Source organism: Loxodonta africana, chromosome 10, assembly GCF_030014295.1.
Source record: "Loxodonta africana isolate mLoxAfr1 chromosome 10, mLoxAfr1.hap2, whole genome shotgun sequence".
Taxonomy (NCBI): Eukaryota; Metazoa; Chordata; class Mammalia; order Proboscidea; family Elephantidae; genus Loxodonta; species Loxodonta africana.
In genome coordinates this window covers 117,467,796-117,489,365 of record NC_087351.1, presented here as the reverse complement: position 1 = coordinate 117,489,365, position 21,570 = coordinate 117,467,796, and the positions used below count along the sequence as shown (strand labels likewise).

Genomic DNA, 21,570 nt, shown 5'->3' with positions numbered 1-21,570 from the left:
ACAATTATAGCAGGAGACTTCAACACACCACTTTCGGTGAAAGACAGGGCATCCAGAAAGAAGTTCAATAAAGACATGGAAGATCTAAATCGCACAATCAACCAACTTGACCTTATAGAAATATACAGAAAACTCCACCCAACAGCAACCAAGTATACTTTCTTTTCAAGTGCACATGGAACATTCTCCAGAATAGAGCACATATTAGGTCATAAAGCAAGCCTTAGCAGAATCCAAAACATCGAAATACTACAAAGCATCTTCTCTGAGCATGAGGCCATAAAAGTAGAAATCAATAACAGACAAAGCAGGGAAAAGAAACCAACGCTTGGAAACTGAACAATACCAACGCTTGGAAACTGAACAATACCCTGCTCAAAAACGACTGAGTTATAAAAGACATGAAGGATGGAATAAAGAAATTCATAGAATCCAATGAGTATGAAAATACTTCCTATCAGAACCTTTGGTACACAGCAAAAGCAGTGCTCAGAGGTCAATTTATATCATTAAATGTACACATACAAAAAGAAGAAAGGGCCAAAATCAAAGAATTATCCCTACAACTTGAACAGATAGAAAGAGAGAAACAAAAGAAACCTTTAGGCACCAGAAGAAATCAAATAATAAACATCAGAGCAGAATTAAATGAAATAGAAAATAGGAAAACAATTGAGAGAATTAACAAAACCAAAAGCTGGTTCCTTGACTAAATTAACAAAATTAATAAACCACTGGACAAACTGACAAAAGAAAAACCAGAGAGGAAACAAACAACCCAAATAAGAAATGAGATGGGCGATACTACAACAAACCCAACTGAAATTTAAAGAATCGTATCAGATTACTATGAAAAACTGTACTCTAATCAATTTGAAAACCTAGAAGAAATGGAGGAATTTCTAGAAACATATTACCTACCTAAACTAACACAAACAGAGGTTGCTGTTGTTGTTACACGCTGTCGAGTCGGTTCTGACTCACAGCGCCTCTATGCACAACAGGAAGAAACACTACCTCTCATGCACCATCCTTAAAATCGTTGTTATGCTTGAGCTCACTGTTGCAGCCACTGTGTCGATCCACCTCGTTGAGGGTCTTCCTCTTTTCCGCTGACCCTGTACTCTGCCAAGCATGATGTCCTTCTCCAGGGACTGATCCTGACAACATGTCCAAAGTATGTAAGATGCAGTCTCGCCATCCTTGCTTCTAAGGAGCATTCTGGCCACACTTCTTCCAAGACAGATTTGTTCATTCTTTTGCCAGTCCATGGTATATTCAATATTCTTCACCAACACCACAATTCAAAGGCATCAACTCTTCTTCAGTCTTCCTTATTCATTTTCCAGCTTTCACATGCATATGATGTGATTGAAAATACCATGGCTTGGATCAGGTGAACCTTGGTCTTCAGGGTGACATCTTTGATCTTCAACACTTTGAAGAGGTCCTTGGCAGCAGATTTGTCCAATGCAATGCGTCTTTTGATTTCTTGACAGCTGCTTTCATGGCTGATGATTGTGGATCCAAGTAAAATGAAATCCTTGACAACTTCAATCTTTTCTCCGTTTATCGTGATGTTTCTCATTGGTCCAGTTGTGAGGATTTTTGCTTTATGTTGAGGTGCAGTCCATACTGAAGGCTGTGGTCTTCGATCTTCATTAGTAAGTGCTTCAAGTCCTCTTCACTTCCAGCAAGCAAGGTTGTGTCATCTGCATAACGCAGGTTGTCTCCCTCCAATCCTAATGCCCTGTTCTTCTTCATTTAGTCCAAATTCCCGGATTATTTGTTCAGCATACAGATTAAATAGGTATGGTGAAAGAATACAACCCTGACGCACACCTTTCCTGACTTTAAACCATGCAGTATCCCCTTGTTCTGTCTGAACAACTGCCTCGATCTATGTACAGGTTCCTCAGGAGCGCAAGTAAGTGTTCTGAAATTCCCATTCTTCGCAATGTTATCCGTAGTTTATTATGATCCACACAGTCGAATGCCTTTCGTAGTCAATAAAACACAGGTAAACCTCCTTCTGGTATTCTCTGCTTTCAGCCAGGATCCACCTGACATTAGCAGTGATATCCCTGGTTCCACGTCATCGTCCGAAATCAACCTGAATTTCTGGCAGTTCCCTGTTGATATACTGCTGCAGCCATTTTCGAATGATCTTCAGCAAAATTGTGCTTGCCTATGATATTAATAATATTGTTCTATAATTTCCACATTTGGTTGGATCACCTTTCTTGGGAATAGGCATAAATATGGATCTCTTCCAGTCAGTTGGCCAGGAAGCTGTCTTCCATATTTCTTGGCATAGAGCAGTGAGCACCTCCAATGCTGCATCTGTTTGTTGAAACATCTCAATTGATATTCCATCAATTCCTGAAGCCTTGTTTTTCGACAATACCTTCAGAGCAGCTTGGACTTCTTCCTTCAATACCATCGGTTCCTGATCATATGCCACCTCTTGAAATGGTTGAATATCAACTAATTCTTTTTGGTATAACGACTCTGTGTATTCCTTCCATCTTCTTTTGATGCTTCCTGTGTCCTTTAATATTTTCCCCATAGAATCCTTCACTATTGCAACTCAAGGCTTGAATTTTTTCTACAGTTCTTCCCTTTTGGTTTTCCATCTCCAGCTCTTTGCACGTGTCATTATAATACTTTGTCTTCTCAAGAGGCCCTTTCAAATCTTTTCTTCAGTTCTTTTTCTTCATTGATTCTTCCTTTTGCTTTAGCTGCTCGACGCTCAAGAACAAGATTCAGAGCCTCCTCTGACATCCATCTTGGTCTTTTCTTTCTTTCCTGTTTTTTCAGTGACCTCTTGCTTTCTTCATGTATGATATCCTTGATGTCATTCCACAACTCATCTGGTCTTCGGTCACTAGTGTTCAATGCATCAAATCTATTCTTCAGATGGTCTCTAAATTCAGGTGGAATATACTCAAGGTCATATTTTGGTTCTCGTGGACTTGCTCTCATTTTCTTCAATTTCAGCTTGAACTTGCATATGAGCAATCGATGGTCTGTTCCACAGTCAGCCCCTGGCCTGTTTCTGACTGATGATATCGAGCTTTTTCCATTCTCTCTTTCCACAGACGTAGTCAATTTGATTTCTGTATGTTCCCTCTGGCAAGATCCATGTGTACAGTCACCGTTTATGTTGGTGAAAGAAGGAATTTGCAATGAAGAAGTCGTTGGTCTTGCAAAATTCTATCATTTGATCTCCGGCATTGTTTCCATCATCAAGGCCGTATTTTCCAGCTACTGATCCTTCTTCGTTTCCAGCTTCCACATTCCAATCATCAATAATTATCACTGCATCTTGATTGCTTGTTTGATCAATTTCAGGCTGCAACAACCCAGAAAACCCAGTGCCGTCGAGTCGATTCCGACTCATAGCGACCCTCAGGTGATAAAAATCTTCTATTTCTTCATCTTTGGCCTACTGGTTGGTGCGTGTATTTGAATAATAGTCGTATTAACTGGTATTCCTTGTAGCCATATAGATATTATCCTATCACTGACAGCGCTGTACTTCAGGATAAATCTTGAAACGTTCTTTTTGACGATGAATGCAACACCATTCCTCTTCAAGCTGTCATTCCCAGCATAGTAGACCATACGACTGTCCGATTCAAAATGACCAATACCAGTCCATTTCAGTTCGCTAATGCCTAGAATATCGATGTTTATGTGTTCCATTTCATTTTTGATAATTTCCAATTTTCCTTTGTACATTTCAGATTCTGATTATTAATGGATGTTTGCAGCTGTTTCTTCTCATTTTGAGTCATGCCACATCAGCAAATGAAGGTCCGGAAAGCTGTACTCCATCCACGTCATTAACGTCGACTCTACTTTAAGGATCCAGCTCTTCCCCAGTCATCTTTTCAGTGCCTTCCGACCTGGGGGGCTCATCTTCCAGCAATGTATCAGACAATGTTCTGCTGCTATTCATAAGGTTTTCACTGGCTAATGCTTTTCAGAAGTAGTCTGCCAGGTCCTTCTTCCTAGTCTTAGTCTGGAAGCTCAGCTGAAACCTGTCCTCCATGGGTGACCCTGCTGATATCTGAATACCGGTGGCATAGCTTCCAGCATCACAGCAACACACAAGCCCCCACACTACGACAAAGTGACAGACAGGTGGGGGTAAACAGAGGTAGAACAGCTAAATAGACCCATAACAAAAGAGACTGAAAAGGTAAACAAAAAACTCACACACACACAAAAAAAAAGCTCTGGCCCAGATGGTTTTACTGCATAGTTCTACCAAACTTTCAGAGAAGAGTTAACGCCACTACTACTAAAGGTATCTCAGAGCACAGAAAAAGAAGGAATACTCCCAAACTCATTCTATGAAGCAAGCATATCCCCAATACCAAAACCAGCGTTAATCCAAAAAACACAAAATAATAAATGTTGGAGAGGCTGCGGAGAGATTGGAACTCTCATACACTGCTGGTGGGAATGTCAAATGGTACAACCACTTTGGAAATCTATCTGGCGTTATCTTAAACACTTAGAAATAGAACTACCATACAACCCAGAAATCCCACTCCTCGGAATATACCCTAGAGATACAAGAGCCTTCACACAAACAGATATATGCACACCCATGTTTATTGCAGCTCTATTTACAATAGCAAAAAGTTGGAAGCAACCAAGGTGCCCATCAACAGATGAATCGTTAAATAAATTATGGTATATTCACACAATGGAATACTACGCATCGATAAAGAACAGTGACGCATCTGTGAAACATTTCATAGCATGGAGGAACCGGGAAGGCATTATGCTGAGCAAAATTAGTCAGAGGCAAAAGGACAAATATTGTATAAGACCACTTTTATAAGATCTTGAGAAATAGTAAACCTGAGAAGAACACATACTTTTGTGGTTACGAGGCGGCGAGGGAGGGAGGGTGGGAGAGGGTTTTTTTTATTGATTAATCAGTAGATAAGAACTGCTTTAGGTGAAGGGAAAGACAACACACAATACATGGAAGGTCAGCTCAACTGGACTGGACCAAAAGCAAAGAAGTTTCCGGGATAAAATGAATGCTTCAAAGGTCAGCGGAGCAAGGGCGGGGGTCTGGGGAACATGGTTTGCGGGGACTTCTAAGTCAATTGGCAAAATAATTCTATTATGAAATCATTCTGCATCCCACTTTGAAATGTGGCGCCTGGGGTCTTAAATGCTAACAAGCGGCCATCTAAGATGCATCAATTGGTCTCAACCCACCTGGAGCAAAGGAAAATGAAGAACACCAAGGCCACACGACAACTAAGAGCCCAAGAGACAGAAAGGGCCACATGAACCAGAGACCTACATCATCCTGAGACCAGAAGAACTAGTTGGTGCCCGGCCACAATTGATGACTGCCCTGACAGGGAGCACAGCAGAGGACCCCTGAGGGATCAGGAGATCAGTGGGATGCAGACCCCAAATTCTCATAAAAAGACCAAACTTAATGGTCTGACTGAGACTAGAGGAATCCCGGTGGCCATGGACCCCAGACCTTCTGTTGGCACAGGACAGGAACCATCCCCGAAGACAACTCATCAGACATGAAAGGGACTGGTCAGCGGGTGGGAGAGAGACGCTAATGAAGAGTGAGCTAATTATATCAGGTGGACACTTGAGATTGTGTTGGCAACTCTTGTCTGGAGGGGGGATGGGAAGATAGAGAGAGAGGGAAGCCGGCAAAATTGTCACGAAAGGAGAGACTGAAAGGGCTGACTCAAGAGGGGGAGAGCAAGTGGGAGTACAGAGTAAGATGTATGTAAACTTACATGTGACAGACTGGATTTGTAAACGTTCACTTGAAGCTTAATAAAAGTTCATTAAAAATAAATAAATAAATAAATAAATAAAATTACAGACTATATCTCCTCATGAACTTAGATGCAAAAATCCTCAAGAAAACTCTACACAATAGAATTCAACAACATATCAAAAAAATAACTCACCATGACCAAGTGGGATTCATACCAGGTATGCAGGGATAGGAAACCCTGGTGGCGTAGTGGGTAAGTGCCATGGCTGCTAACCAAGAGGTCGGCAGTTCGAATCTGCCAGGCGCTCCTTGGAAACTCTATGAGGCAGCTGTACTCTGTCCTATAGGGTTGCTATGAGTCAGAATTGACTCAATGGCAGTAGGTTTGCTTTTTGTTTTGGATGCAGGGATGGTTCAACATTAGAAAAACAATTAATGTAATCCACCACATAAATAAAACAAAAGACAAGAATCACATGATTTTATCAATTGATGCAGAAAAGAGGCATTTAACAAGGTTCAACACCCATTCTTGAAAAAGACTCTCAGCAAAATAGGAATAGAAGGAAAATTCCTCAACGTAATAAAGGGCATTTATACAAAGCCAACAGCCAACATCACCCTAAATGGAGAGAGTCTGAAAGCATCCCTTTTGAGATCCGGAACCAGACAAGGATGTCCTTTATCACTGATCTTATTTAACATTATGCTGGAGGTCCTAGCCATAGCAATTAGGCTAGATAAAGAAATAAAAAGCATTCAGATCTGTAAGGAAGAAGTGAAAGTATCTCTATTTGCAGATGACATGATCTTATACACAGAAAACCCTAAAGAATTCTCAAGAAAACTACTGAAACTAATAGAAGAGTTCAGCAGAGTATCAGGATACAATATAAACATCAAAAATCAACTGGATTCCTCTACACCAGCAAAAAGAACATCAAAGAGGAAATCACCAAATCAATGCCATTTACAGTAGCCCCCAAGAAGATAAAATACTTACGAATAAATCTTACCAGAGACGTAAAATGCCTATACAAAGAAAACTACAATACACTTCTGCAAGAAACCAAAAGAGACTTACATAAGTGGAAGAACATACCTTGCTCATGGATAGGAACACTTGATTAAAAACGTCTATTCTGCCAAAAGCCATCGATAGATACAATGCAGTTCCAATCTAAATTCCAACGACATTTTTTAATGAGATGGAGAAACAAATCACCAACTTCACATGGAAAGGAAAGAGGTCCCGGATAAGCAAAGCATTACTGAAAAGGAGGAACAAAGTGGGAGGCCTCACTCTACTTGATTTTAGAACCTATTATACCGCCAAAGTAGTCAAAACAGCCTGGTACTGGTACAACAACAGATACATAGACCAATGGAACAGAAGTGAGAATCCAGACATAAATCCATCCACATATGAGCAGCTGATATTTGACAAAGGCCCCAAAACAGTTAAACGGGGAAAAGACAGTCTCTTTAACAAACGGTGCTGGCATAACTGGATATCCACCTGCAAAAAAATGAAACAAGACCCATACCTCACACTATGCACAAAAATGAGGTCAAACTGGATCAAAGACCTAAATATAAAATCTAAAATAATAAAGATCATGGAGAAAAAATAGGGACAACGCTAGAAGCCCTAATATATGTCATGAACAGTACACAAAACACTACTAACAACGCAGAAGAGAAACTAGATAACTGGGAGCTCCTAAAAATCAAACACCTATGCTCATCCAAAGACTTCACCAAAAGAGTAAAAAGACTACCTACAGACTGGGAAAAAGACTTTGGCTGTGACATTTCCCATCAGCTTCTGATCTCTAAAAGCTACACGATACTGCAAAAACTCAACTACAAAAAGACAAATAACCCAATTAAAAAATGGGCAAAAGATATGAATAGACACTTCACTAAAGAAGACATTCAGGTACCTATCAGATACATGAGGAAATGCTAACGATCATTAGCCATTAGAGAAATGCAAATCAAAACTACAATGAGATTCCATCTCACCCGAACAAGGCTGGCACTAATCCAAAAAACACAAAATAATAAATGTTGGAGAGGCTGTGGAGATAATGGAACACTTCTACACTGCTGGTGGGAATGTCAAATGGTACAACCACTTTGGAAATCGATTTGGCACTACCTTAAAAAGCTAGAAATAGAACTACCATTCAATCCAGCAATCCCACTCCTCGGAATGTACCCTAGAGAAACAAGAGCCTTTACACGAACAAATATATGCACACCCATGTTTACTGCAGCTCTGTTTACAACAGCAAAAAGATGAAAGCAACCAAGGTGCCCATCAACAGATGAATGGATAAATAAATTATGGTATATTCACACAATGGAATACTAAGCATCGATAAAGAACAGTGAGGAATCTGTGAAACATTTCGTAACATGGAGGAACCTGGAAGGCATTATGCTGAGTGAAATCAGTCAGCTGCAAAAGGACAAATATTGTATAAGACCGCTATTATAAGATCTTGAGAAACAGTTTAAACTGAGAAGAACACATCCTTTTGTGGTTATGAGATGGGGGAGGGAGGGAGGGCGGGAGAGGGGTATTTACTAATTAGATAGTAGATAAGAACTACTTTAGGTGAAGGGAAGCGAAGAACACTCAATACAGGGAGGTCAGCACAACTGGACTAAACCAAAAGCAAAGAAGTTTCCTGAATATACTGAATGCTTTGAAGGCCAGCATAGCAGGGGCAGGGGTTTGGGTACCACGGTTTCAGGGGACATCTAGGCCAACTGGCATCAAAAAATCTATTAAGAAAACATTCTGCATCCCACTTTGAAGAGTGGTGTCTGGGGTCTTAAACGCTAGCAAGCGGTCATCTAAGATACATCAATGAGTCTCAACCTACCTGGATCAAAGGAGAATGAAGAGCACCAAAGACACAAGGTTAATTACGAGCCCAAGAGACAGAAAGGGCCACATAAACCAGAGACTACATCAGCCTGAGACGAGAAGAACTAGACGGTGCCTGGCTATAACCGATGACTGCTCTGACAGGGAACACAACAAAGAACCCCTGACGGAGCAGGAGAGCAGTGGGATGCAGACCTCGACTTGTCGTAAAAAGTCCAGACTTAATGGTCTGACTGAGACTAAAAGGACCCTGGAGGTCAGGGTCCCCAGACCTTCTGTTAGCCCAAGACAGGAACCATTCCCAGAGTCAACTCTTCAGACAGGCATTAGACTGGACTATGGGATAGAAAATGATGCTGGTAAAGAGTGAGCTTCCTGGATCAAGTAGACACATCAGGCTATGTTGGCATCTCCTGTCTGGAGGGGAGATGGGAGGGCGGACAGGATCAGAAGCTGGCCGAATGGACACGAAATGAGAGGGTGGAGGGAAGGAGTGTGCTGTCTCATTAAGAGCAGAGCAATTAGGAGCATATAGCAAGGTGTGTATAAATTTTTGTATGAGAGACTGACTTGATTTGTAAACTTTCACTTAAAGCACAATAAAAAAATTAAAAAAAAAAAACTCATTTGTTGAATTGGAAGAGCCAAGCCAATGAAGAAAAATAAAGCAGTTAACTGAAACCCATGAAAGTGGAGCAGCCTCAGGCAAACAAATTCTGCTGGCTCCTGTCCAGGTCCCCTCCTCCCAGGGCCTATTCACCCTGACCCACTCTGTGCGGGTTAGCGCAGCAACATGCTGGCCAAAGGACCGACAGGGGGTGCCCTCCTCCAATGGATCACCTCCCAGTGCACAAGGGGCACAGGCAGTCCACTCCATTCGGCAGGTTTGTCAGGAGCTTCTAAGTGTAGGGCAACACGCTAGCATAACAGGATGTGTAGATTACTCCAGGCAGTGAAGCCCGCCTGGTCCTCACCTTTGAGGAATAGATATTCCGAAAGGAGAGATAACAGAACCCAAACAACCCACGGTCAAGCATAATGAGGAAGAAGGAAAAGGTGTGGAATCACTACAGGGCAAAGGACATGGGGAACCTGGGTTCAAACAGGACAGCAAGCTAACAGAGCCCTTGACGGGCAGGGAGGACACTGAGAGGCATGAGCAGGGGACACTGGAGGCAGGAGAAACCTGAGGTGGAGACTTGTGGGAGAATCACAATCATTTAGTCCAGCCAGAGTGAAGGCTGCAACACGGGCTTCTTCTAGAAAGGCTGAGTGGTCACAGCCCGGGTGTGTTCCCACTGGGCGATGTCCTTGCCGTAGAAACCAACCAAACCCATTGTTGCTGAATCAATTCCGACTCACACTGACCCTATAGGACACAGTAGAACTGTCCATAAGATTTCCAAGGAGTGGCTGGTGGATTCAAACTGCCAACCTTTTGGTTAGCAGCCAAGCTCTTAACCACTGACCCACCAGGGCTCCTTCCCAAAGAGCTTACTAAATATTTTAAATTTAACCCCTGGATGTTTGAAGAGAAGTGGATAAGGCTAGAAAAGGGGTTTATACAAGCTTCTGAAATGTATTTCAAGGGGCAAGTTCACGAAAGTTAAATGTTTGAAGAGAAGTGGATATGGCTAGAAAAGGAGTTTATACAGGCTTCTAAAATGTATTTCAAGGGGCAAGTTCATGAAAGGTAAACTAAGGGGATGAAAATGAAGACACACTACCTGTACACCAGAGCCAGGATGTTCAGCATCGTGGCCACGTCTGGGTGGTCGTGGCCAGAGGTCTTCTCCAGGTCCTCCAGGGCCTGCTTGCAGAGGGGCACGGCGACTTCGTAACGGCCCTGCGATGCGTACTGGATGACGAGGTTATGCAGGGTGCGCAGCCGTGCCGGGATCTCGTAGCCGCCCTGCTGGGCAGCAGCCGCCGCACTGCTGTGCTGCTGCTGGACTGCAAGAGACAAGTTTACGTCGAGTGCGTTTTTAAGGAAAACTACGCAGGAGAAGCACATCATCCGACACTGTCCTCTCTAGCTTTTGTTCAAGTCCACACTTGCTCCCTATGCTCTTTTCCCAGGACTCCTTAAGCAAGCTGGATAATACAGTAACTTGTCAGGGGAGAGGGCAATAAAATTTCTCTCAGTACCAAGAAAACTAACCAAAAAAGTTATGTTGACCTTCACTCTGCCAGAACAGCACAAATCACGTCCAAGCTGTCCCGGCACAGCCGTTTCCTAGGGTCTGGCCTAACAGTCGACATCCCCAAAAGCAAAAACTGCTGCCTATTCTTTTGGGAAAGAGACAAGGTGTAAATAAACTCAGTGCATCTGTAAGACAAAAGGCCATGGACGTGTGCTCCCATTAAGGCTGACTGTTACACCCCAAGGGGAGAGGTCCTTCTGTCTGACACAACGACACCAAAGGCCGCCATGCATCACTCACTGCCTTGGCCGGGGTCATCCTCGTCATTCGGGAAAAGGTCATCCAGAGGCTCCTTCGTGGAATCAGTGTCTCTGTCCTCCTATAAGACAGACAGACCCAGGGCAACCCATGAAGTCTAACAAGTACGGTAACTCCTCTGCTAAAGATGCTTAGTATAAAATTCATTCTAATTGAAGATTTTAGGAAAAAAGTCAGTTTTTAGGATAAAATATAGGCTCATCCACATCTGGCTTATCCGTCAGCCAGAACTCAGGAGGCGTGACACAGGACACGGAGCGTCATCCACTTTATGCCTCAGGTTATTCGCCTCTAGGCTGAGGGGGTTCAAGGACAGCAGTGAAACTCCCTCCTGAGATAAAATCTGAACTGGAAACCAAATACCTAACAGCAGGTTAAAATGGCGCTTTTATGATCGCTGTAGCAACAGAGGGGCTACACGCCCCTCCTCTGCCCGCACCCCCTTCACCCTGCCTACCAACCACACGGCACCTGTACAGATTGAACTGTGCTCCCCAAAAAGACACACTGGAGCCCTAACCCCTGCTCTGGTGAATGTGAACTTATTTGGAAATGTTTCCTATGCAGATGCTACCTGTTAGAGCAATCACAGGGAAGTAGGACAGTCCTAACGGCAATCCCTTCTGAGTGGTGTCTTACAAAAGAGGACAGGGAGAAAGAGGCATGCAGGGAAGACAGCATGTGAGAATTCTCTTACAAGCTGAGGAGCGCCAGGGCTACCAGGAGCTGAGAGAGATAAGGAAACCTCTTCCCCAAAAGCTCCGACAGGGAGAGCATGGCCCTGCTGACACCCTGAATCCGGGCTCCAGCCTCCAGGCAATAAATTTCTGTTCTAGAGCCACCCACGTTGTAGTAACTTGTTACTACAGCCCTAGGCCACTGAGACAACCCCTGAGAGCAGCTCCCACCTTCTAGCCTCAAGTCTCTGACTCCCATCTCCCCCCAGACTGCTGATTAGGCAAAAATACTAACCACGCATTAGAGAAATCAAGCAGCCTAACCAGGTAAAAATGGGGCGGATGAACGGGTTTGCCTCTGGAGGGGATGACCAAGGAGGGCACAATCCCGCTTTTAGGATACTCTGGGCTGGATGCACAGTGTGAAATACTCATAAACAAACACTGTTACTGGGGGCCGTCAAGTTGGTTCTGACTCATGGCAATCTCCTGTGACAGAGTCAAACTGCCCACAAGGTTTTCCTGGCTGAAATCTTTACGGCAGCAGAGAGCCAGGTCCTTCTGCCACAGAGCCGCTGGGGGGGTTTGGACCACCAACTTTTCTTTTGATCAGCAGCTGGGCGCTTAACCATTGCACCACCAGGGACAAAAACCCAAATTGAGAAATGATCTATAAACAACCGCCTGTACTCTTCAAAAGCGCGGACATCGTGAGAAACAAAGGCCTGCTCCAGATCAGAGACGACTAAGAGACACGACAGCTGCACGCTGTCTGCGTCCTGAGCCTGGTCCTGAGAGAAAAAAAAAAGTGGTAGAAGAACACTGCTGAGGAGACGGAACGCATACAGGCTCCACAGCAGAGGAAGTGTCCTCTGGACAGGCATTTCCTGAACATGACGCCGCTGCTGGGATTCTGTAGGGTATCGCCCTCAGCCTTGGGAAAGGCAGGCTGAAAGAAACATGAGAAGCTGCAGGAGCCTGGGACAGGGGTGCCGCCCACCCCAACACGGCTCAAGAAAAACACTCATACTCTCAAAGCAGGGAGAGTCAGCTCATTGCATCTTTTCTACAAGTCTAACATCTTTCAAAATAAAAACTTAGAAGGTCTCTGCCCTATGTGGGCAGCTCCTGTCTGGAAGCGAGATGAGCAGGCAGAGGGGGACAGGAGCTGGCTGAATGGACACAGGAAATACAGGGTGGAGAGGAGGAGTACACTGTCCCATTAGAGGGAGAGCAACTAGGAGTACATAGCAAGGTGTATATAGGTTTTTGTAGGAGAGACTGACTTGATTCATAAACTTTCAATTAAAGCACAATAAAATAAATATACAAAAGGTCCCTGCCTAGAATTCAGTTTTCCCTTCACATATATTGTCATGTGGCCCAGGTAAACCACTGGCTGGCACCAACATTTCCCATATTCTCAATCCCAAAGCAGCCTCTAGCAGTGTGTCTTTTGAACCAAAGCATTTAACTGTCCCTGACCCAGAGGAGATGTAAACATGACAGAGTACGTGCAGGCTCGATGGTGCCGAGCACAAGTAACCCGACAGCCTCAGGTTGAGGGAGGCAGACAGTGAGTGGACAGGCACGCCGGCTGTGTGTGCGCACGAGGGAGGCCGACGGCGAGCTCATGGCCGTTCTAGCTATGTGTGTGCGCACGAGGAGGCAGACGGCAAGGTCACGGGCTTGCCAGCTGTGTGTGTGCACACGAGGAGGCAGACAGCGAGCTCACGGGCATGTTGGCTGTGTGTGCGCTCATGCGGGAGGCAGGCAGCGAGCTCTCAGGCATGCTGGCTATGTGTGTGCACACGCCTGGCATGATGCAGGCATTAAGACACTGTTAGCTCTAAATGCAAGGATGGGATCCTGGACTGGATCCTGGAACAGAAAAAGGACACCAGTGGAAGGACTGGTAGGATCTGAATAAAGTCTATAGTTTTTAGTTACTAGTAATGCACCAACGGATGCCCTAGTGGTACAGTGGTTAAGAGCTCAGGCTGCTAACTGAGAGGTCAGCAGTTAGAATCCACCAGCCCCTTGGAAGCCCTATGGGGCAGTTCTACTCTATCCTATAGGGTCACTGTGAGCACTGACAGCAATGAGTTTAGTTTATTTTGTTCTTTTTGGAAAGTACCAATGTAGATTTCTTAGTCATATAAGATGTTAACACTGAAAAAAATTGGATGAAGGGCACGCAAGAGTTCTCCTTAGTCTCTTCGCAACTTTTCTGTGAATCTAAAATTATTCCAAAATAAAGTTTATGTTAAAAAGAAGTTAACTGAATCAGAAATAAATAGTAGATGAAAAACAGCCAAGAATGGGACTAACACGTAAAGAGAGCTGATAGAAAAAGAAAAAAATAAAATCCCCGGGAGCGCAGCACTGCAGGAACAGAAAGGTAAGCTAGCAGAGGAGCCGAGAAGGACCAGGAGAAAGGCAGCAGCAGAACCGGGAGAAAGTCAAGATTGAGAGCCCCAAAAGCCGCAGAGGTCAGCGCGGAGCTTGAGTTGCAGGCAGCTGGGGCTAGCAATGCAGAAGGAAACGAGCTGAGCAGGGTGACGGGGTGGAACCAGACTGCCGCGGGCTCGGCAAGGCAGGGTCTCACTGAGGAAACAGGAGGCGACTTGTTTCTGTGTTGTGCCTTAAGAGTTACAAGAATTTTCACATTTTCTGACCGTTATTCTCAAAGCCGGAGGCCTAGTGCGAAGTGGTTAAGAATTTGAAAGCTAACCAAAAGGCTGGCAGTTTGAATCTACCAGCTGCTCCTTGGAAACCCTATGGGGCAATTCTACTCTGTCCTATAGGGTTGCTGTAAGTCAGAATCAACTTGACGACAAGGGGTTTGGGTTTTTTGGGTTATTCCAAAAGCCACAAAGGAAAAGATTAAGGCAAAGAGAACTTACGGGACCTGCCCAGGGACACAGTGTAAGGGACTCAAGTCCAAGACCCACCATCCTTGGTCTTGCTAAACACAGCACCAGAGGGGACAAGAACAGATCCACAGCTTTACCAAAATAACCTACTGAACACAACATAGTAAGCGTCAATGCCTAACTCATGACAGAACCACTTACAGATGGAGAGATGTCATCGTCGTATTTTTTTAACTGATTCATGAATTCCAGGTGTTTCTTCTCCTCCTCCAGCTGGGCCACGGACTGTTCACTCTTCTGTAATTTCTGCTGGGTGTTGGCCAGCTCGTCCCGCAGCCACTGATTCTCCTGGCACAGACGGCGGACCTGGGCACGCAGCTTCTGCTTCTCCGACTCCACAGCATTCAGGTGATTGGACAGAGCCATCATCACCTGCACGACAGACACGCGTCAACTCTGTCCTCCAGCACCCAACAAACAGCACCTCCCATCCACTCAAGCCGTCTTTGGTTTTAACTCTAAGTCGACACGAGCAGGTATTTTCTCCAATGTACACAGAGCTCAATTTGCCATTTAGTTCTATTTCTACCCTTCCGCCACAGGCTACATACGGGGCATGACAAAGAATACCATATAGACTCAGAACACCCACAAGAATTCTACAGTCAGTTCTTCTTACCTGAGAGCATCTTGGTTGGAGTGGCAGTGCACACACAGCTACTCTTCTGAGGGGGGCTATGTATTTTTACTTTCTACCTAGAGGCTCCCAACATAATTCTTGGAAACGATAAGGGAGAACACCTTGTGTGTGTGAGAGACATGCGGACATAGACCCCGTGTGCGTGCGCAGAGGGGCTGGTGGAGTGGAGAAGAGTGGGCATACACACCTCCAGTGTTGCAAGGTAAGGGAAGGGAGCTCTGAGCTCCAGCTAAGAGTAGGATCATATTCACTAGCTCGTGTCTACGCCATAAACCCAGGGTTAGCTGTGCTCTGCCTGCAAGCTCATTAGTTTCAGGAATAGACCTGCCTAAGGCCATAAGCAAGTTCCTAGGAGTACAAGAGCAGACAGGCTGGGGGAAAAGCTGGATGGCTTCAATCTCTCCTCACCTTAGATCATGTTCCCTCTTTATTATTGTCCCAGTTTTAAAACCTGAAACTCCACAAAGTGGGGTTTTTGCTTCTTTCTTTCTTAGTCCTACTATCTGCCAAACTCAGAAGGAAGTTCATGTTCCTTTTCAACATGAGAAAAAGTAGATTCAAGTAACCAGGCCAAGTTCAAGTCTTACCTCAGACCTTAGATCCACAGTAACCAGACCAGGTTCAAGTCCTACATCAGCACCTTACATCCACACCAACCAGACCAAGTTCAAGTCCTATATCAGCACCTTACATCCACAGTACCCAGACCAAGTTCAAGTCCTACATCAGCACCTTAAATCCACACCAACCAGACCAAGTTCAAGTCCTATATCAGCACCTTACATCCACAGTACCCAGACCAAGTTCAAGTCCTACATCAGCACCTTAAATCCACACCAACCAGACCAAGTTCAAGTCCTATATCAGCACCTTACATCCACAGTACCCAGACCAAGTTCAAGTCCTACATCAGCACCTTAAATCCACACCAACCAGACCAAGTTCAAGTCCTATATCAGCACCTTAGATTCACAGTGCCCAGACCAAGTTCAAGTCCTACATCAGCACCTTAAATCCACACCAACCAGACCAAGTTCAAGTCCTATATCAACACCTTAGATTCACAGTGCCCACACCAAGTTCAAGTCCTACATCGGCACCTTAGATCCACAGTAACCAGACCCAGTTCAAGTCCTACATCAGCACCTTAGATTCAGGGTACCCAGACCAAGTTCAAGTCCTACATCAGCACCTCAGATCCACACCAACCAGACCAAGTCCTACATTAGCACGGGCAACACAGTTTGGATGAAGAACTCTAAAGTTAGGGTGTGGAAGGCCACCTTGGTAAAGAATCATTTCGTTTATGAAAGCAGAAATCAGTAACCCAGAGAGAGCCCCCATTCTGTATCACTCAATCACTATAGCAGAACAAGACTAAGAAAGACGTTAAAATTTAGCGTGTTTAATTTTACCTAAGATAAGCTGGCAGAGCCGGCAGCTTCCAAAAGTTATTAAGGGGAAAAAAAAAAAAAATTAGATGTTCCCAGTTTTTTCATCTATGCTTCTAGCACGACAGGGAACCACTGAGACTCCCAGCTGCCAGCCAACACCCACTTTCCCCTTCGCCCTTAGAAGAACCTGGAACTCTAAGAGGGGAAGGCAGCATTCCCAGCCCCTCCCAGCTCGCTGTAGCCATGTCACCAAGCTCAGCCAATGAGATTTAGCGCAGTCTTGTGCACAACTTCCAGGAAGGAACCTCACATGGAGGCAGCACTCTTCCTGGTCCCTCCCCACCTGGAATTCACCTGTCTCAGGCTGCCTGCCAGAGTGTGGCGCAGCAGGGTGCAGGGAGCCTAATGACCCTGCTGCCACCACACCTTGTGGGACAGCCTACCTCAGTACTTGCTTTACGCCCATTTATGTTGCTTAAGCCACTGTTTCTATTTTTGATACATACAGCCAAATTAAATCCTAAACGGTACACAAGGTTTCCTGAACTTTGACTCTAAATGTCTTAAAGTTCAGATATGTACACATCTATAATCATTTATATAACATACACAACCCACATCTGAGTTGATCTCTGCTATTCTCCAAGTATCTTCCTGTACTTAAGTTACAATGCACCTTTCGAATCTTGCCTCCATTTTTCCAAATGGTCAAGCTGAGGCTCGTACCCAAGCCATTCTCCTCTACGCCTGTGCCTTTCCTGTCTACACCCATGCGGTTCCCATCTATACCTGCGCCTCGCTCAGACCAAGCTCCAGCATTTCCAGTGACTTCCGGATCATGTTGGATTTTTCTTCCACCAGGTTACTTTCATCATCTTTCTTCAAACACTTCAGCGTCTCAAGTAAACTTTGTAAAATGGAATTATGCTCATTCTTCAGAGCCTCCAGCCCCTGAATTACTTGCTTTGTCTTAGAAATAATTTCATCCTGCGTCAGCTTCTCCAGCTTGTCTTCCTTTATGTACACCATTGTGGACATGTTGTCATACATTCTATAATGGAAAAAGGAAGAAAAATTACACATCCTATCACAGGTTTAATCTCTGTTAGATCTTTAATAAAGTCTCCCTGTGTGAATATTTTTAAGCGAACATTTTTAGAGGTGGATAATAAATAAATGTTTGTCATTTATTACCTTGAAATACTATCTTTTACATAGTTCCTATGTTTCCAGACCAATTTAATTACTTTTCTGGCTTACGTCTGGATTCTTTTTGATGGGTGAGATGACGGCAATGGAAACTAATGCCAAGTAGTAAAACATCCAATGGCATTTCCAAAAAACTGCCTCAGTGAACAAAAATTTCTCTGAATGTTTGCATGCTCTTTTCTTTTTCCTTAAAGAAATACAGACCATAGTCTCGGGGAACATCTAGCTCAACTGGCATAACATAGTTTATAAAGAAAATGTTCCACATTCTCCTTTGGTGAGTAGCATCTGGGGACTTAAAAGCTTGTGAGTGGCCATCTAAGATACAGCACTGGTCTCACCCCGGCTGGAGCAAGGGAGAACGAAGGAAACCAAACACACAAAGGAAAGAGTCCAAAGGACTAATGGACCACAAGTACCACGGCCTCCATCAGGCTGAGTCCAGCACAACTAGATGGTGCCCGGCTACCAGCACCCACTGCTCTGACACGGATCACAATAGTGGACCCCACACAAAGCCAGAAAGAAATATGTAGAATAAAACTCAACTCAAAAAAAAAAAAAAAAAGACCAGACTTACTGGCCTAATAGAGACTGGAGAAATCCTGAGAGTATGGCCCCCGGACATCCTTACAGTTAAGTAATGAAGTCATTCCCAGGGCTCACCCTTCAGCCAAAGATTAAGGCCCAAAAAACTAAACCAAGACTAAACAGGCACACCAGCCAGGGGCAAGGACCAAAAGGCAGGAGAGAACAGAAAAGCTAGTAACAGGGAACCCAAGGTCAAGAAGGGGAAGGTGTCGGCACGTCACGGGGTTGGCAACCAGTATCGCAAAACAATACGCACACTGTTCCATGAGAAACTAACTAGTTTGCTCTACAAACCTTTATCTAAAGTACAATCAAAAAAAAAATTTTTTTTTTTAAGAAATGCAGAAGGGACATGAAACTCTTGGTAACCTATTTAACCAGAAGCAGTCTTGAAAAGTGGCCATACAGCCTCAAGAATGAAGGAAAAAACAACAGAACAAGGGAGCAACAGAAGCGGCAGCAGAACTACACCAGGCCAGTGTGAGGCACGCTAGGACCGTGACGGGACCAGGGCTGAGCCAGACTGTAAAGACCAAAGAAGGTTCCTACCATATGACCCGGAAATTCCACCCCTAGGCACACACGCAAAAAAAGAGGGTAAGGGATACAAACAAATCCATGTACACCAATGCTGATTGTGGCATTATTCACAACAGCCAAAAGGCAGAAGCACCCAAACTTCCATCGACAGATAAACAAAATGTGGTACCTGTATACAACTGGGCATTAATTACTCAGCCATAAAGGGAAATGAAGTCCGATACATGCTACAACACGGATGAACCTTCGAAACATGTACTGAAGTCAGGCAGTCACAAAAGGACAAACACCATATGATTCTACCTTCACATATATCTAGAATCTGGCAAATGTATAGAAACCACAGTTTATTAATGGTTCCCAGGGGTGGGAAGGGGGCAGGGGGCGTCACTGTCTAGGGGGCACAGAAATTGAAACAGATACTGGTGATGATTGTGTACCACGATGTTGCAGTTAGGGGCTGTTGAGTCGGTTCCGACTCACAGCAACGCTATGTACAACAGAATAAAACACTACCCGGTCCTGCACCATTCTCACAATTACTGTTACACTTGAGCCCACTGTTGAACCCACTGTGCCAATCAACCCATCTTATCGAGGATCTTCTATTTTTTCACCGACCCTCTATTTTACCAAGCATGATGTCGTTCTCCAGAGACTGGTCCCTCCTGACAACATGCTCAAAGTACATGAGACAACGTCTCACCATCCTTGCTTCCAAGGAACACTACAGCTGTACTTCTCCCAAGACAGATTTGTTTCTTCTTCTGGCAGTCCACGGTATATTCAATATTCTTCACCAACACCACAATTCAAAGGCGTCAGCTCTTCTTTGGTCTTCTTTATTAACTGCCCAGTTTTCACACGCATATGAGGCAAGTGAAAACACCACAGGATTGGGTCAGCTGCACCTTAGTCCTCAAAGCGGTATCTTTGCTTTTTAACACTTTTAAAGAGGTCTTTTGCAGCAGATTTGTCCAATGCAGTGCATCGTTCAATTTCTTCACTGCTGCTTCCATGGGTGTTGATTGTGGATCCAAGTAAAGTGAAACCCTTGACAAGTTTAATCTTTTCTCCATTTATCATATCATTTATTGGTCCAGCTGTGAGAATTTTTGTTTTCTTTATGTTAAGGTGGAGCCCTGGTGGCACAGTGGTTAAGAGCTCAGGCTGCTAACCAAAGGTTCGGCAGTTCAAACCCACAAGCCATTCCTTGGAAACCTTATGGGGCAGTTCTATTCTGTTGGATAGGGTTGCTATGGATCAGAATCAACTCGATGGCAACGGGTTTTTTTTTGGGGGGGGGCAGGGGAGTTTCGTGTTAAGGAATAATCTATACTAAAGGCTGTAGTCTTTGTTTAAAGGTAAGTGCCTCAAGTCCTCCTCACTTTCGGCAAGCAAGGCTGTATCATTTCCATATTGCAGTTGTTACTGAGTCTTCCTCCAATCCTGATGCCATACTCTTCTTCACATAGTGCAGCTTCTTGGATCATTTGCTCAGCGTACAAGTTGAACAAGTATGACGAAAGGATATAATCCTCACACACACCTTTCCTGACTTTAAACCACACAGTATTCCCTTGTTCTGTTCAAATGACTGCCTTGTGGTCTATGTACAGGTTCTGCATGAGCACAGTTAAGTGTTCAAGAATTCTCATTCTTCACAATGTTATCCATAATTTGTTATGATTCACAGTCAAATGCCTTTGCACAGTCAATAAAACACAGGTAAACATCTTTCTGGTATTCTCTGCCTTCACTCAAGATCCAACTGACATGAGCAATGATGTCTGGTTTCACGTCCTCTTCTGAATCTGGCTTGAATTTCTGGCAGTTCCCTGTCAGTGCACTGTTGCAGCCTTTTCTGAATGATCTTCAGCAAACTCTTACTTGCCTGTGATGTTAATGATATTGTTCAGTAATTTCCACACTTCGTTGGGTCACCTTTCTTCGGAATGGGCACAAATATGGATCTCTTCCAGTCTGTTGACCAGGTAGCTGTCTTCTAAATTTCTTGACACAGATGAGTGAGCACTTCCAGGGCTGCATCCGTCTGTTGAAACATCTCAACTTGGTGTTCCGTCAAATCCCGGAGTCTTGTTTGTCACCAGCGTCTTCAGTGCAGCTCGGGCTTCTTCCTTCAGCACCATCAGTTCTTGATCATATGCTACCTTCTGAAATGACAAATGTCAACCATTCTTTCTGGTACAGTGATTCTGTATACTTCCACCTTCTTTTAATGCTTCCTGCATCATTTAATATTTTCTCCGTAGAATCCTTCAAAGTTGCGACTCGAGGCTTAAATTTTCTCTTCAATTCTTTCAGCTTGAGAAATGCCAGGGGGGTTCTTCCCTTTTGGTTTTCAATCTCCAGGTTTTCACAAGTTTCATTATAATACTTTTTTTTTTCTGTCTTCTAGAGCCACCCTTTGAAATCT

At 44.2% G+C, this 21,570-nt stretch overlaps 1 protein-coding gene across 22 annotated transcripts in view; it reads right to left on the bottom strand.

Moving 5' to 3' along the window:
- KLC1 (kinesin light chain 1) overlaps nt 1-21,570 on the bottom strand; it is an 87,269-nt gene that overhangs the window by 42,790 nt on the left and 22,909 nt on the right. For all 22 annotated transcript variants that reach the window (XM_064293040.1, XM_010588858.3, XM_010588859.2 and 19 more), the window contains 4 exons: nt 17,583-17,844; nt 14,901-15,131; nt 11,129-11,207; nt 10,412-10,637 (listed from right to left, as the gene is read on the bottom strand). In XM_064293040.1, coding sequence (XP_064149110.1) covers nt 10,412-10,637; nt 11,129-11,207; nt 14,901-15,131; nt 17,583-17,843 — 797 coding nt within the window. In that variant the 5' untranslated portion in view covers nt 17,844. Of the gene's footprint in view, nt 1-10,411; nt 10,638-11,128; nt 11,208-14,900; nt 15,132-17,582; nt 17,845-21,570 lie in introns of those variants that run through there.